General features: G+C 53.4%; 1 protein-coding gene across 2 annotated transcripts in view; it reads left to right on the top strand.

The window, feature by feature from the left end:
* TNFRSF1B (TNF receptor superfamily member 1B) overlaps window positions 1-12,633 on the top strand; it is a 42,766-nt gene extending 30,133 nt beyond the window's left edge. Inside the window, exons 9-10 of one of the 2 annotated variants that reach the window (XM_010371733.2) lie at window positions 5,402-5,609; window positions 10,113-12,633. In XM_010371733.2, the coding sequence (XP_010370035.1) occupies window positions 5,402-5,609; window positions 10,113-10,393 (489 nt within the window). In that variant the 3' untranslated portion in view covers window positions 10,394-12,633. Of the gene's footprint in view, window positions 1-5,401; window positions 5,610-10,109 lie in introns of both variants that reach the window. The other variant, XM_010371732.2, reaches the window with a different exon arrangement.
* The last annotated feature ends 4,573 nt before the right edge of the window (window positions 12,634-17,206 follow it).

The raw sequence follows: 17,206 nt of genomic DNA, 5'->3' as shown, positions 1-17,206 counted from the left end.
CTCAGTGCTCTTTGCCCTGCCCTACAGTATTTCAGTGGGGAGGAAACTCTCTCATTCCCCAGCGAGTGAGTTTCGCTGCTCCCTTTCTCCAGCTTCAATTCAGTGACACTGATGGTTGCCGCCTGGTGGCATGTGTGGAGCAGGTGTCTCCCCCAAGCTCTTCCATAGCAGCCCAGCTGTCCGCCTTCCCTTTCCTCACCAAGCGTTTCCCAATCCTCTGTGCACTGAAGATGTCCTGGGTGTGGCCCAGCAGCCTCTGCTTCCCTTTTCCTTTCCTTTTCTTTTCTTTTCGTTTCTCTTCTCTTCTCTTCTCTTCTCTTCTCTTCTCTTCTCTTCTCTTCTCTTCTCTTCTCTTCTCTTCTCTTCTCTTCTCTTCTCTTCTCTTTCTTTTTTTTCAGCTATGTTGCCCAGGCTGGAGTGCAGTGGCACCCTCTTGGCTCACTGTAGCCTCTGCTTCCTGGGTTCGAGTGGTCATCCCACCACTCAGCCTCCCGAGTAGCTGGGACTATGGGTGTGTGCCACCACGCCTGGCTACTTTTTATATTTTTAGTAGAGACAGGGTTTTGCCATGTTGGCCAGGCTGGTCTTGAACTCCTGAAATCAAGTGATCTGTGCACCTCGGTCTCCCAAAGTGCTGGGATGATAGGTGTGAGCCACTGCGCTTGGCCCCTTTCCTTTCACTATTGCTTTCAGTGTTCACTGAATGTGAGTGACTCAAGTATTTGTTGAGTACCCGGTGGTGTGTCTAGCAGGGGAAAAAAAAACCCCAAACCCTGATTTGTGGTGTTTGCTAATTTCTGTGATATAAACACTCCCACTGTAGCCAGTTTCAAACTCCCAAGACCTTCCTGAATATGGAGTTGGGAAGAAATCTGCACAGGCCTGAGCTTGTCCCAGCACAGCCCTGGCTGAGCCCTGCCAGGCTCTTTGTGACTGAGTCCCCACACATCCCTGTGGGGCAGGGAGCATCATTAGCCCCATTTTACAGAGGAGGAAACTGAGACTCAGGGAGGTTCCATTTCTCCTGTAGGATTAGATCATTAGGTGAGTGGCATAGCCCAGGTTTTAATCAGGTTTATGCCCGTGTCCCACCCTACTCCTCAACCAGCAGCTACTCCTGCTAAGAGGCTAGTGGAGAGTCCCCTTGAGCTGGGCTGCTGGGCTTAGAGTGTAGACTCAGCACCCACCTGCTCCTCCTACCACAGAAAGAACGCCCAGGGCATGGGAGACATTGGCGTCCCTTTGTTTAGAAAACACCAACATGTGGCTGGGCGCGGTGGCTCATGCCTGTAATCCCAGCACTTTGGGAGGCCGAGGCGGGTGGATCATGAGGTCGGGAGATCGAGACCATCCTGGCTGACACAGTGAAACCCCATCTCTACTAAAAATACAAAAAGTTAGGCAGACATGGTGGCAGGCGTCTGTAGTCCCAGCTACTCGGGAGGCTGAGGCAGGAGAATGGCGTGAACCTGGGAGGTGGAGCTTGCAGTGAGCCGAGATTGCGCCACTGCACTCCAGCCTGGACAACAGAGGGAGACTCCGTCTCAAAAACAAAACAAAACAAAACACTAACATGTGAGCTTACCCACAATCACCTCCACGGACACACTCATGCACGGGCCCATATCTGATAACAGGCACAAACATTTATCAGGTGTTGAATGGATGCCAGGCACTGTGCCCAGCGTTCTTTATTCTCACGGCCATGCTGCCACACGCAGGCAGTATGATTCTTGCCTCCATTATAGGGCCCAGGAATCGTGGGCCCAGAGAAGTTAGTAACTTTCCCAGTGTGTCATAGCTAATGAGAGCAGCCTGGAATGCAAGCCTAGGAGTGTCTCTCCTCGCCACCCCAGCACACACACTCACTACCTCACTCACAGATATGCACACACGTCCCCTAACATAGACACACGTGTGCGTGCTTCACACCCTCATGCCTGTAGATACAGGTGTGTGAGCCTTGTGAACACACAAACAGACGGACCCAGCAGGAACCTGGAGGACCTGGCCTATGGCTCTGCTGGGTCTCTGCTTCTGCCCAGCGGGGCTGGGCCAGGAGGAGCTGGGAGCTGAGGGTGCTGGCTGACTGGCTGGCTGGTTGGGATCCTGTGTGTGTGTGTGTGTGTTTTTTTGTTTGTTTGTTTGTTTTGAGACAGATTCTTGCTCTGTCGCCCAGGCTGGAGTGCAGTGGCGTAATCTTGGCTCACTGCAAGCTCTGCCTCCCGGGCTCACGCCATTCTCCTGCCTCAGCCTCCCTAGTAGCTGGGACTACAGGCGCCCACCACCTCGCCCAGCTAATTTTTTGTATTTTTAGTAGAGACGGGGTTTCACCGTGGTAGCCAGGATGGTTTCGATCTCCTGACCTCGTGATTCGCCTGCCTCAGCCTCTCAAAGTGCTGGGATTACAGGCGTGAGCCACCGCACCTGGCCCCGGGATCCTGTGTTTTGAATGAGGCTCCTCAGTACTCGGCCCTACTGGGGTCCCAGCCCAAGGAACAGGACTCAGCCTGCTTCTGCACCACCTGGGGCTGCTTGAACTTTGCAACTTGTGGCTTGGGAGGAGGGAGGTGGCCGTGACCTTTGGGGGTTTTTGTTCTGCGTGGCTATAGCCACCAGCAGAGGGGGTGGGGCACAGGCCAGAAAAACCCCTTCTGTGGGGTTTTGTGAGGAGTGACACTTGATTGCTTCTCCTCCCCTTCCAGGCTCAGAGCAGGGCTGGGGGGTGGTCGTGGGCAGTGACCAGCGTCAGACCACCTGGGCGGAGGTTCAGCACGAACTTGCAATGCCCTCCCTCTCTCCAAAACTGGGGGACCCAGCCCAGGGAGGGTGCGGGGGTTCCTGGGGAAGCTGGTCTGAGCTTGTCCTGCTCCTGCCACAGGCCAGCTGTGTGATACTGAGCACAGGACGCACTCTCTCTGGGCCTCCGTGGCCTCTTGGGGACGGCTTGCACAGGATCCCTCCAGTCCTGAGTGAGAGGCTGTGGGCTGGCCTCGGGGAATTGAGGGTGCAGGTGGCGCTCAGGTGTCCGAGAAGCCATGGGAGCCGGGGGCTGCAGTGACTGGACAGAGAGGACCCTGGTACTCTCAGCTATTCTCAGACCACATCTGGAATTGTAGCTCCCTCTGGAGGGAGGCAGGAGGTCTCAGCCTTTCCTGGGGGCGCTGGGGCACCTGTGCTGCTCACTCCACCCCTGCTCTCACCTCCCACTGCAGTGCTGGCAAGCTCCATCAGCCCTTCACTCATCTCTACCCTCCTTCTGCCTGGGACCCTTGTTTTCATCCTAGGCAGGCCAGGGGGCCAGGGCAGCTGTTAGGAACGTGGTCCCTGCCATCTCCTTTTTTGTCTGCGATCAGCAATCGCCCAGAACTCCAAGGCAAGGGCGTGAGTGCTGGCCAGGCAGTGGGAACAGACAGCAGCCTGGGAGAGGAATTTCCAGCCTTACTCCAGTGTGAGTTTCTGGAAATGAGGACTTTGCCTTGAGCCTCCAGAGCTGAAACCCCAGACGCCCAGGGAAGGCACTATGGGATTTAGCCCAGCCGTAGTATGTCCTAACCGTGACCTTGGGCAGGTAACTCAACCTCTCTGTATTTCAGTTTCCACAAAGCAAGGATAACACTGGGCTGTTGGAAGAATCAATATAGATAGTGTTGGGAGGGACTTAGGTAGAGCGCATGGCATTGAGTGGTACTCAAATGTCAGCTAATATTATTATTGTTATTATTCGACGGGAAGAAGACATCAGGGGAAGTTGCAGAGCAGCCTGTGGGCGGACTCTGGAACAAGAGGCTGAGGCAGTGCAGCAGAGGGTCTCAGATGTGAGCGCTCTCCGCCCCGGAGTGCTTGACTGAGCACGAGGGTCTGCACTTTTTCTCTGTAAAGGGCCAGATGGTAGGAATTTCAGGCTTTGTGGGCTGTATGGTCTCAGTGACAGCTCCTCAAACCTGCCTCTGTGACAGGAAAGCAGCTACCTGCATAGACAGCACACACCCAACTGAGAGTGGGTATTCTGATCTAATTGTACTACTGGATACCCAAACTTGAACTTCTTGAACTTCCCATCATTCCATGTGTCGCAAATTATTCTCTTTTTTTGAGATGGAGTTTCATTCTTGTTGCCCAGCCTGGAGTGCAGTGGCTCGATCTTGTCTCACCACAACCTCTGCCTCCCAGGTTCAAGCAATTCTCCTGCCTCAGCCTCCTGAGTAGCTGGGATTACAAGCATGAGCCACCACGACAGCTAATTTTGTATTTTCAGTAGAGATGGGGTTTCGCCATGTTGGTCAGGCTGGTCTCCAACTCCCAACCTCAGGTGATCTGCCTGCCTCGGCCTCCCAAAGTGTTGGGATTATAGGCATGAGCCACCACGCCTGGCCACAAATTATTCTTAAACATTTTTTTCCAACCATTTAAAACATGAAAACCACTGGGGTGTGGTGGTGCACGCCTGTTATCCCAGCACTTGGGGAGGCCAAGGTAGGAAGTTGGCTTGAGCCCAGGAGTACAAGACCAGCCTGGGCAACATAGCACAACCCTGTCTCTACAAACAATCGACAACAAAAAAATTAGCCAGGGGAAGTGGCACGTGCCTGTGGTCTCAGCTACTCAGGAGGTTGAGGCAGGAGGATCACTTGAGCCTGGAAAATGGAGGGCTATAGTTAGCTATGATTGTGCCACTGCACTCCTGCCTGAGCAACAGGGTGAGACCCTGTCTCAAAAAAATAAAAGTGAAAACCGTTCTTAGTGGCAGGCTGGACTGGGTCCCTGGGTAGTCATTTGCCTACTTCTGATTTAACAATCTCTTGTATGGAGTTTACTATGTAATAGGCATTGTTTTAAGCACTTTACAAATATTCAGTTATCTAATCCTCACAACAACCCTATGAGGTAGGTTATTATTCTCCCTTTATAGATTAAACAAACAAAAGAGGCACAGAGAGGTTAAGTAACTTGTCCAAGGTCACACAGCAAGTGAGTGGTAGAGTCATGATTTGCACTGCGTGGTCTGGGTTTAGAGTCCACACTCTTGGTTGCTAGGCTGGGCCACGTCTCCCTGTGCAGATGGGGTGAATTTCTTCTATTCTCTTATGCAAAATAAGGATGAAAATCCTGTCCCACCTCTAAGACTATTTGGTGAACAGGGCCAGGTGGTCTCTGCCTTCATAGGACACTCACTGTAATAGAGCAGCTGGGTGCGAATAACAGAAACACAGAAACCACGGAGAATCACACCTCCCAAAAAGTGCCGTGTGTGGAAAGAACATGCAAGGGTGGGCAGAAGCGTCGTGTAAACTGAGAAGTGCTGATGGCAAGACATGCGGATGGCAGTGGGAAGGAGGAGGGGAAGAAGGGGCTGGCTGGTGGGCTGACTGCTCTCCCTTGCCACCCCCCGCCCATCCAGCCTCACTTGCCTGCCGATAAGGCCCGGGGTGCACAGGGCCCCGAGCAACAGCACCTGCTGACCACAGTGCCGAGCTCCAGCAGCAGCTCCCTGGAGAGCTCGGCCAGCGCATTGGACAGAAGGGCGCCCACTCAGAACCAGCCGCAGGCACCAGGCGCGGAGAAGGCCAGTGGGGCTGGGGAGGCCCGGGCCAGCACCGGGAGCTCAGGTAAGAGGTGGGAGCACACCTGGCTTCCTCCCGACCCTCCTTGGTCTTTCTCACCTGGTTTCTGTCTTAGCCATCTCCTCCTGAGCCTCCCGGCAGAGTGGGACAAGGCCTGAGCCACAGGGAACTTCCTTTGGTTAGCTGAACCCAAGTTCCCTCCCGCCTTTGCCCGTGCTGGGCCTATCACCTGAACATCCTTCCTTCTGTGGGACAACCCCAGCTTGTTCAAGTCCCCAGTATCTGGGAGAGGAGTTTTCCTGAAACCCCATCCCCACCACCACCCCCAGCTGGACCGGCTGCTCTTCCGGGCTCACCACGCCCTGGCCTCCCTTTGACAGGACTGTCAGGCTGTGTGTACAGACACTGTCTTTTCCTCCTGTCTCCCTCATCAGTTTATGGGACACCTGGTGAGCCTGGATCACCTCGTTCATCCCTGTATCCGCAGGCCCAACACAGCCCAGCTACTAATAACTAATCACAACAATCGCTTCTACTTGCGGAAGGCTACGGTACAGCAGGCACTATGCTGGGCACTTTACATGCATCAAATTGACCTGCACGTCAACGCTGAGAGATAGTTATTGTTGTTATCCCATTTTACAGATGAGGAAACTGAGCCCCAGAGAGGTTAAACAGCTTCTTCAAGGGCACACGGCTAGTAAACAGAAGAACCAGACTCACCGCTAGGCTGTCAGGCTCCAGAGCCCTGGATTGGCAGAGGAATGGGCTCCACTCACTGCAGCTTGTTGCTGGGTCTCTTTGGGTCTGAGACGCTGGGACTGTGGGGCTCATGTCCCATTAATGCAGGCTGCATTTTGCCCTGGACCTAGTCCATGACAGATGTCACTCCTGGTTGGCGTCTCTAGGGCCCACACTGGAGGGGCTCCTCTACAGGGTCTGCTGGCCTGTGCCTCTCTCCCTCTTACCTGGCAGCGCCAGCCAGTGAGAATTCAGGGAATGACCATGAACTTGGGTCAGTCTCAGATCCCTGCCCGGCCACTCTGGTGACATAAGAATTTGGGCGGGATGCTTAACTCTGCCAAGCTTTGGTTTTTTCACCTAGAGGTTAGCTATGGCGCCTCCTTGCCAGGGCTGGCAAGAGATGAGTGACATTGTGCTCAGCTGGGCACCAGACCAGGATCAGGCTCCCTCTGGGCTGCCTCCAGGTGGGACTGATGGCTGCAGCCCCCACCACACAGCCTCACTCACCCCTGGTTGCTCCCCAGCTCACTGTGCCCCTGCCTCTTGCCTGCACTCATGCCACCCCTGCCTGCAACACCTGTTCCTACCTGTCCCCAACTGCCCACAGGAGCTGACTTGCCCATTTCTGTTTGCCCCGTCATAGCCCCCAGCGTCCTCGGTGGGACGTCTCATCAGTGCTCCTCACTCCAGCCTGAGAACTTCCTGTGGGAGGACCTGGGTCAGTGCCCGGAAGAGAGCAGGGGCCCTAAACATTGTTGAATGAGTGAATGAGTGTGCTCCAATTATGAACTCTGAGTCTTTGCCCAGTTCTTGGATTCGTCTTTCTGATTTTTTTTTTTTTTTTTGAAATGGAGTCTCGCTCTGTCACCCAGGCTACAGTTAAGTGGCGCAGTCTTGGCTTACTTCTCTGCTCACTGCAGCCTCCGCCTCCCAGGTTCAAGTGATCCTCCCACCTCAGCCTCCTGAGTAGCTGGGATTACAGGCATGTGCCATCACGCCTGGCTAATTTTTGTACTTTCAGTAGAGATGGGATTTCACCATGTTGGCCAGACTGGTCTCAAAATCCTGACCTGAGGTGATCCATCTTGCCTCCCAAAGGGCTGGGATTACAGGCGTGAACCAACACTCCCGACCCATCTTTCTGATTTCTTTGCTACACCTGGTGTGGCTCCCTCCTTGGCCCAGAGTGGAGCCCTGACCATGTCTGCCCTCCCCTCTCCCCTCTGCCCCTTCTGCTCTGTGCTCCTTCTCCCGAGTCCCCCAACCCATTTCCCTGGCCTCTGCCCTCTACATCTCTCCCTCCCCGCCCCAACACCTCCCTCCACTATGGGAACCTGTAAACCCCAGGGTTGTGCCCCTTCGTGGTCCCCCATCCACCCCCGCAATGTCTCATGCTCGATGTGCAAAGGCCATGGTGACTTTGGGTGACATTTGGGTGCTGTGGAGGCTCGGTGGAAATTTCCTTCCGGCCCTGTGATTTCAGCCCTCCTCCCCCACCATCTGCTTGGAGGCTGTTTTGAGCACAGCAGGTTGCCAGCTCTATCCGCCTCCCGGCTGCCCGAGTAGTTGGAGTTAGGGGGAACCAGGCTGGGGTGAGGGCACTCAGCAGGCGTCTGCAGCAACAGTAGCAGCAACGTTCATTTTCTGAGGGGGCTACTGTATGCCAGTCCCCTCACATTCATCTCAGGAAACCCACCATCCTGTGCCTCCCCAACTAGTGAGAAAACTCAGCCGCCCACAGAGGCTAGGCGGGAAGGTGAGGCAAAACTTGGGCTCACCTTGGCCGGATCTCCTGCATCTGGCTCCCGAGGGAAGCCATAAATCCAGATTTTTAAATGTAAATGCCTGAATTTTAAATGTTGGTAATCAAATTCACTTAAAAACATCACCACCACCACTACCACCACCACCAACAAAAAAACCCGTAGACTTTTCCCTGTTACAGGCACTAGGAACACAGCAAGGAACGATGAAAAAGTTCCTGGTCTGGCCAGGCAAGGTGGCTCACACCTGTAATCTCAGTACTTCAGGAGGCCAAGGCAGGAGGATCACTTGAGCCCAGGAGTTCGAGACTAGCCTGGGCAACATAGCAAGACCCCTGTCTCTATTAAAAAAAAAAAAAAAAAGTCTCTGCCCTCCTGGGCTGAGAGTCTGGTTGGGGACCCCAGGAGCTCGGGACCCTGGAGATCACAGAAATGGGGAGGGACCCAGAGAGTGGTGGATAGGATGGGAAGTAAAGGTCTCTAGAGAGGGAGGCCAGGGGGTGGGGGGCGCTTCGTGGAGGATGTGGCCTTTGAGCTAAGGCCTGAGCACTAGAGAAGAGCTCTCTAGGCTGAGGGAGCAGCCTGTGCAAAAGCCCAGGGGACCTGAAGGGCTCAAGGGGCTGTAGCAGGGGGGAGTGTGGCTGGAAGGAGCCCCATCAAGGTCTTGGAGCCGCAGGAGAGGGGGCAGGAGAAGGCAGGCTCCGGATCAGACAGGGCCTGGTAGGCTGTGGTGAGGACTGTGGGTTTTTGAGCCCCCAAGGAGGTGATCTGCCAAGTTCAAGGGCCAGCTCTGGCTGCTGATGGGAATCAGATTTCAGTGGGGCAGGGTCGAAGCCTGTTCACAGCCATCCAGATGGGAGTGGGCGGAGGCTTCCATAGCTCACTGCACCATGAAGCAGCAGGTCAGGTGACCCTGTAGAAGTCATCTTCTGTTTTTGTTTTTGAGATGGAGTTTTGCTCTGTCGCCCAGGTTGGAGTGAAGTGGCGTGATTTTGGCTCACTGCAACCTCCACACCCCGGGTTCAAGTGATTCTCCTGCCTCAGCCTCCCGACTAGCTGGGATTATAGGCACCTGCCACCATACCCAGCTAATTTTTTTTTTTTTTTTTTTTTGTATTTTGAGTAGAGACGGGGTTTTACCATGTTGGCCAGGCTGGTCTCAAACTCCTGACCTCAGGTGATCCACCTGCCTTGGTCTGCCAAAGTGCTGGGATTATAGGCGTGAGCCACTGTGCCTGGCAGAGATGTCATCTTTTGAAGGGAGACAAGGCAGGAATGACGGATGGGTGTGTGATATGGGAGAAAGACGGGTCTGAGGCTCTGGGCCCAAGCAGCTGGGTGGATGGCAGCAATGAGAACTGTGATGAGGAGGAGTGGGTTGGATGGGAGATGGGAGTAGAATCAAGAGTTACGTTTGAGGCCGAGCACGGTGGCTCACACCTGTAATCTCAGCACTTTGGGAGGCCAAGGCAGGCAGATTCCTTGAGCTCAGGTGTTTGAGACCAACCCAGGCAACCTGGCAAAACCCCGTCCCTACAAAGAAATTAGCAGGGTGTGGTGGCCTGTAGTCCCAACTATTCAGGAGGCTGAGATGGGAGGATCACTTGAGGCCCGGAGGCAAAGGTCACAGTGAGTTGAGAGAGTGACACCACACTCTTTTGAGACCCTGTCTCAAAAAAAAAAAAAGAAGAGACAGGGTCTCACTATGTTGCCCAGTCTGGTCTTGAACTCCTGGGCTCAAGCGATCCTATAAAGTTGGCCTCCCAAGTAGGCATCTGTTTTATATCATTGGCTCCTCCCATCTCTGGAGTGATTGGGGCTGGGTAGGTGGTGATGCTATTCTTATTCAGCAGAAAATGAGGCACATGCAGGTTAAGTGACTTGCTCAAGGTCACACAGCAGAGCTGGGCTAGAATCTCGGTCTCTTGGCTCCTGGCCCAGTGCTCTTTCCCATGTGTCTGAATCTGCATCTTGGCCAGGGGTCTCAGGGCCCCACTCCCAGACCCCTGGACTGATCCCCACCCCATCTTGTGCTTAGCAGATTCTTCCCCTGGTGGCCATGGGACCCAGGTCAATGTCACCTGCATCGTGAATGTCTGTAGCAGCTCTGACCACAGCTCACAGTGCTCCTCTCAAGCCAGCTCCACGATGGGGGACACAGATGCCAGCCCCTCGGGTTCTCCGAAGGACGAGCAGGTCCCCTTCTCCAAGGAGGAATGCGCCTTTCGGTCACAGCTGGAGACGCCAGAGACCCTGCTGGGGAGCACTGAAGAGAAGCCCCTGCCCCTTGGCGTGCCCGATGCTGGGATGAAGCCCAGTTAACCAGGCTGGTATGGGCTGTGTCGTAGCCAAGGCGGGCTGAGCCCTGGCAGTATGACCCTGCGAAGGGGCCCTCGTCCTTCCAGGTCCCCACCACTAGGACTCTATGGCGCTTTCTGGGCCAAGTTCCTTTAGTGCCCTCCACAGCCGCAGCCTCCCTCTGACTTGCAGACCGAGAGCAGAGGCAGTGAGTTGTGGAAAGCCTCTGCTGCCACGGTGTGTCCCTCTCGGAAGGCTAGCTGGGCTTGGACGTTCGGGGCACGCAGGGGCACGTCCCTGACTCGCTGTGGCCTGCCCCGCCCAGCTGGGCCTGCGAGCTTTGGCTTCCGGAGCCCTCAGGTTTTTGTTTGTTTGTTTATTTCTCCCCTGGGCTCTGACCCAGCTCTGGCTTCCAGAAAACTCCAGCATCCTTCTCTGCAGAGGGGCTTTCAGGAGGGATGCTGCTTGAGTCACCCATGAAGACAGGACAGTGCTTCAGCCTGAGGCTGAGACTGCAGGACAGTCCCGGGGTTCTGTGCAGGGAGGAGGTGGCAGCCCTGTAGGGAACGGGGTCCTTCAGGTTAGCTCAGGAGGCTTGGAAAGCATCACCTCAGGCTGGATGCAGTGGCTCACGCCTATGATCCCAGCACTTTGGGAGGCCAAGGTGGGTGGATCACCTCAGGTTAGGAGTTCGAGATCAGCCTGGCCAACATGGTAAAACCCCATCTCTACTAAAAATACAGAAATTAGCCGGGCGTGGTGGCAGGCACCTATAGTCCCAGCTACTCAGAATGGCTGAGGCAGGAAAATCGTTTGAACCCTGGAGGCAGAGGTTACAGGGAGCTGAGATCCAGTCACTGTACTCCAGCCTGGGTGACCGAGCCAGTCTGTCTCAAAAAAAAAAAACAAAAAACAAAAAAAAAAAGAAGAAGAAAGCACCACCTCCAAATGCTAACTTGTCCTTTTGTACCATGATGTGAAAGTCAGATGCCCAGAGGGCCCAGGCAGGCCACCGTATTCAGTGCTGTGGCCTGGGCAAGATAATGCACTTCTAACTGGAAATCTGCCAGTTTTCTAAACAGGTAAGTACCACGCCGGCCAACAAGCCAATGACAAACAAAGCCAAACTCTGCCAGCCACATCCAACCCGTCACCTCCCATTTGCACCCTCCGCCTTCACTCTGGTGTCTGCAGCCCCGCCCCTCCTTTCTTGCTGCCTGGTGTGGTGTCCTAGGCCACACCGTCTCCTTTCAGGGAATTTCAGGAACTAGAGATGACTGAGTCCTTGTAGCCATCTCTCTCCTCCTACCTCAGCCTAGACCCTCCTCCTCCCTCCAGAGGGGTGGGTTCTTCTTCCTCACTCCCCACCCTCAATTCCCTGGCCCCAAGCGGGCTGCCTCGCCACTTTGGTACATGGCCAGTGTGATCCCAAGTGCCAGTCTTGTGTCTGTGTCTGTGTTGCATGTTGTGGGTGTGTGTAGCCAAGGTCGGTAAGTTGAATGGCCTGTCTTGAAGCCGCTGAAGCTGGGATTCCTCCCCGTTAGAGTCAGCCTTCCCCCTCCCCTCCCCAAAACATGCCCAAGGCTCTGCAGAGGGGGAACCCGTGTAGCCTTGCCCGGATTCTGGGAATAAGCAGATTGAGGGGCTCCTGGAAAGGCTGGCTCAGTCTCAGGTGCATGGGGATAAAGGAGAAGACATGAACTTATCTAGAAGAGTGGGGGCAGGGTGATAAATTGTTGACAAATTCCACTGGACTTGAGCTTGGCAGCTGAACTATTGGAGGGTGGGAGAGTCCAGCCATTACCATGGAGACAAGAAGGGTTTTCCACCTTGGAATCAAGATGTCAGACTGGCTGGCTGCAGTGACGTACACCTGTAATCCCAGCTAATCAGGAGGCTGAGGGGAGGATCACTGGAGCTCAGAAGTTTGAGGCTGCAGTGAGCTATGATCGCGCCACTACACTCCGGCTTGGGCAGCAGAGTGAGACCCTGTCTCTTAAAAAAGAAAGTCAGACTGCCGAGGCTGGCCAGGTTTCTGCCCGCATTGGACCCACACAAGAACGCGATGGAGTGCACCTGCCCCCTGGTGGACAGTCCTGGGAGAACCTCGGGCTTCCTTGGCGTCACTGGGCAGAGCCAGGAAGCGATGAATTTGGAGACTGTGGAGTCTCAGTTCCCTTGCGTGTGTTGATCCTGAAACAATGAGAGTTTGCACTGTATGCTGGACAGCATTCCCGCTTATCAATAAACCTGTTTGTTTTACATGTCGACCCCTGGCTCTACCTGGGGTCTGGGCTTGGGTTTGTCCGTGGTCCTGCTTGTCTGTCACCCCTGTGTAAGGGGAGAAGGCGTCGTGGTCCCTGGGGTCTGGCCAGCCCCTGTTGTGACTGGACCACAGAGGGTCCCCTGTTACAGCTGCCCCCTCAAGCCTATGAACAATAAGAGAACTTCCTGCTCAGGACCGCACAGCTGGCTGGGTTCCAAGTGTGCCCTGGTCTCATGCCCTCGTCCCCCAGGTCTCCTGGGCCTCCTCTCAGGACCGGGTTGGGGTCTCCCCTAGCAGCCTAAGCAGCCAGGCTCTGCCCTCCTGGGGACCCCACTCGGGGAGAGTGGGTGCCCCTGGGATGCTCAGACCAGGACAGGGCTTTGGGGACACAGAGAACATCTCTGGGTCCAGGTAGGAGGTCAGAACAGGGTTCTAGAGATGACCTCTGACCTCCTCCTGAGGGATGAGCAGCAGTTTTCTAGAACAAAGGATTGCAGGGAACTGTCAGGCCAAAGGAGTTCTGAGTTTAAAGGCGTTAGCCTGGCCAACGTGGTGAAACCCCACCTCTACTAAAAATACAAAAAATTAGCCGGCCATGATGGTATGTGCCTATAATCCCAGCTAGTCAGGAGGCTGAGGCATGAGAATCACTTGAATTGAGGAGACAGAGGTTGCAGTGAGCTGAGATCGGGCCACTGCACTCCAGCCTGGGTGACAGTAACAGTCTGTCTCCAAATAAATAAATAAAATTAATTAATTAAAATAAAGCCTTGGAGGGGAGAGAGACCTTGGCCTGTGTATTGGTTCCACTGATCCCCTGGGTCACCATCGTCACTCCAGCTCCTGTGACTCCCTCAGTGGGACCATTTTCGTTCTTGGTGATTGCAGGATGTGTGATTGATGGAACGCCCTGCCTCCTGGCTCCTCGCCCTCTTCTCCTCCGTGATCCTGTCCTCCAGCCTGTCTCGGTCACTCAACCCTTGACCAGGGCTCCCCACACTTATTCCATAAAGAGCCAGGGAGCAAATTTAATTTTTTGAGACAAGGTCTCACTCTGTCACCCAAGCTGAAATATGATCGTGGCTCACTGCAGCCCCGACTTCCTGTCTCAGCCTGTTGAGTAGCTGGGACTACAGGCATGGACCACTATGCCCAGCTAAATTATTTATTTATTTTTATTTTTTTGGTGGGGAGGGGGTTTCCCTGTGTTGCCCAGGCTTGTCTCGAACTCCAGGGCTCAAGTGATCCACCGGCCTTGGCCTCCTAAAGTGCTGGGATTGCAGGCATGAGCCATTGTGCCTGACCAGAATAAATATTTTACACTTGGCAGGCCTTACAGTTTCTGCAACAACCACTCAACTGTGCTGTTGTAGTGTGAAAACAGCTGTGCACAGGACGTAAAAGAATGGGCAGGAGGCGGATGTGGCCTTCGGGATGTAGCCAGGCCAATGCCTTAGACCCTGCTGTTATTGATAACTGCACCCTAATGTCAATTTCAAGCATCCCACTTTCCCCCACCCCACTTCCTCCTGTCTTTCTTCCTCACTGGCACCTGCAGCTGTTGGTTACATTTTCTTCCTTGTGCGCACCTACAACACTTTCACCTGGTTTGTTCTTTCTCTGGTTGAATCCAGCACTCTGTTTGTGCCACACCTGCACCTCTGCACCTGGACGGGGCACGATGATGGCATTCCACCATGCTGGCTGGTCGCATTTTCATTTCATGATCATTAGACGTGGCTGGGCGTGGTGGCTTACACCTGAAATCCCAGCACTTTAGGAGGCTGAGGTGGGTGGATTGCTTGAGCTCAGGAGTTCAAGACTGGCCTGGGCAACATGGTGAAACCTCATCTCCACAAAAAAATACAGAAACTAGCTGGGTGTGGTGGCATGCACCTGGAGTCCCAACTACCCATGAGGCTTAAGTGGGAGGATTGCTTGAGCCCAGGAGGCGGAGGTTGCTGTGAGCTGAGATCTCGCCACTGCACTCCAGCCTGGAGGATGAAAAAAAAGAATAAACTTTATGGGGGTCCTCGGTGCCGCCCAGCAGTGACAACAGGTCCCCTGCCTGATATATTAGTTCCTATTGCTGCTATAACAAACCACACAAACTCAGTGACTTAAAAACAATACAATTTCATTCTCCTATAGCTCTAGGAGTCAGAAGTATAAAAGCAAGGTGTCGCCAGGCCTGCTAGGCTCAAATGGGGAATTTGGTTTTGGAGGCTTTAGGGGAGAATCTGGTTCCTTGCCTTCAGCTTCCAGTGGTACCTGCATTCCTTGGCTTATGGCCCCTTTGTCCCTCTTCAGAGATAGCAATGGAGTCTCTTCAGTAGTCAGATCTCCCTCTGCCTCCCAATTATAGGGACACCTGTAATCACAACGGACCACCCAGATAATCCAGGACACTCTTCTTGTCTCAGCGTTTTGGCCAGGTTGCAGGAATTCAGACACAAATGTCTTTGCAGGGGCAAAGACAACCATTGGTTATCCAGCCTACCAGCTCCCATTCATTCAGTCTCCCACTCTTTCTATTTATCTTTTAATTTAATTAATTAATTTATTTTTTTGAGATGGAGTCTTGCTCTGTCGCCCAGGCTGGAGTGCAGTGGTACGATCTCGGCTCACCGCAAGCTCTGCCTCCCAGGTTCAAGCGATTCTCCTGCCTCAGCCTCCCAAGTAGCTGGGATTATAGGCGCATGCCACCATGCCCAGCTAATTTTTGTATTTTTAGTAGAGAAGGGGTTTCGCCATGTTGGCCAGGCTGGTCTCGAACTCCTGACAGGTGATGCACCCATCTCGGCCTCCCAAAGTGCTGGGATTACAGACCTGAGTCACTGCACCCAGCCTATTTTATCTTTTAAATAAAAGGAATAATTGAGGTTTTTGTTTGAGACTGAGTATCACTCAGTGACCCAGGCTGGAGGGCAGTAGTGCAATCACAGCTCACTGCACCCTGAAACTCCTGGGCTCAAGTGATCCTCCCACCTTGGCTTCCCAAAGTGCTGGGACTATAGGGATGAGCCACCATGCCTTACCTTGCTCTTCTAGATGGATTATTTCTTGTGTTCTTTATCCCCAAGCCTCTGTCCTCACCCCACCCTAACCTTCAGTTAACCTTGCTGTCTATTTCACTGAGAAAATAAAACCAACATAAGAGAATGCTTCATGCTTGCCTTACCACATCTCCCCTCTCACCCTGTGTCTGTGCCCACAACCCTGGCCTTTGGTGGGTCTGAGGATGGTTCCTCCTCTGCACGGGATCTTAGCATCTCTCCTGGCTCAAGGACATTGCTTCAGCGAGTCTCCTGTCTCTTTCCTTCAGCCTCAATTTCTGTGGCTCCTGGATCTTTCCTGTTTGCATATAGACACACTGAGGCTCCTCCCATTTGCTGAACAACCTCACACCCATTAGGACGACTGCTATCAAAAACCCAGAAATTAGTGTTGGTGAAAATGTGGAGAGATGGAAAACCTTGTGCGTCACTGAGGAGAGTGCACAATGGTCCAACTGGTATGGGATACAGTGTGACAGCGACTCAAAACATGGAACAGAGAATTACCATCTGATCCAGCAACTCCACTTCTGGGTGTCTACCCCAAAGAATTGAAAACAGAGTCTCAAACGGATATTTGTACAGCTGTGTTCCTTGTTCATAATAGCCAAAAGGTGGAACCAACCTAGGTCTCCAAAACGTGGAATGGATAAACAAAATGTGGTCTACAGCCTGGGCGCAGTGGCTCACACCTATAATCCCAGCACTTTGCGGGGCTGAGGTGGGTGGATCACCTAAGGTCAGGAGTTCGAGACCAGCCTGGCCAACATGGTGAAACCCCATCTCTACTAAAAATACAAAAACTAGCCTGGAGTGGTGGCACATGCCTGTAGTCCCAGCTACTCAGAAGGCTGAGACAGGAGAATTGCTTGAACCCGGGAGGCAGAGGTTGCAGTGAGCCGAGGTCGCGCCGCTGCACTCCAGCCTGGGTGACAGAGCGAGACTTCATCTCAAAAAAAAAAAAAAAAAAAAAAAAAAAGAAGTGGTCTTCAATGGAATATTCAACTTTAAAAAGGAAGGAAATTCTGACAGGTGCTGCAACCTGGATGATCTTTGAGGACAAGGATCCCTTGTCTCTTAAACTAAGTGAAATAAGCCAGTCACAAAAGGACAAATTCTGTGTGTTTCCCGTACATGAGGTACCTAGAGTAGTAGGATTCATAGAGATGGAAAGTAGGGTGTTGGTTGCCAGAAGCTAGGAGAAGAGGGAATGGGGAGTCACTGTTTAATGGGTGCAGCGTTTCAGTTTTTTGAAATGAAGAGTTCTAGGCCAGGCATGATGGCTCACGCCTGTAATCCCAAAACTTTGGGAAGCCAAGGTGCGTGGTTCGCTTGAGCTCAGGAGTTCGAGACTGGCCTGGGCAACATAGCGAGACTCTGTCTCTATGAAAATGAGCTTGGCATGGTGGCATGCACCTGTGGTCCCAACTACTCAGGAGGCTGAGGCGGGAAGACTGCATGAGTCCAGAAATTCGAGGCTGCAGTGAGCCATGACCCATGCCACTGCACTCCAGC

This window comes from Rhinopithecus roxellana, chromosome 12 (assembly GCF_007565055.1).
Source record: "Rhinopithecus roxellana isolate Shanxi Qingling chromosome 12, ASM756505v1, whole genome shotgun sequence".
Classification (NCBI taxonomy): Eukaryota; Metazoa; Chordata; class Mammalia; order Primates; family Cercopithecidae; genus Rhinopithecus; species Rhinopithecus roxellana.
This window is presented reverse-complemented; position numbering and strand designations above follow the sequence as displayed.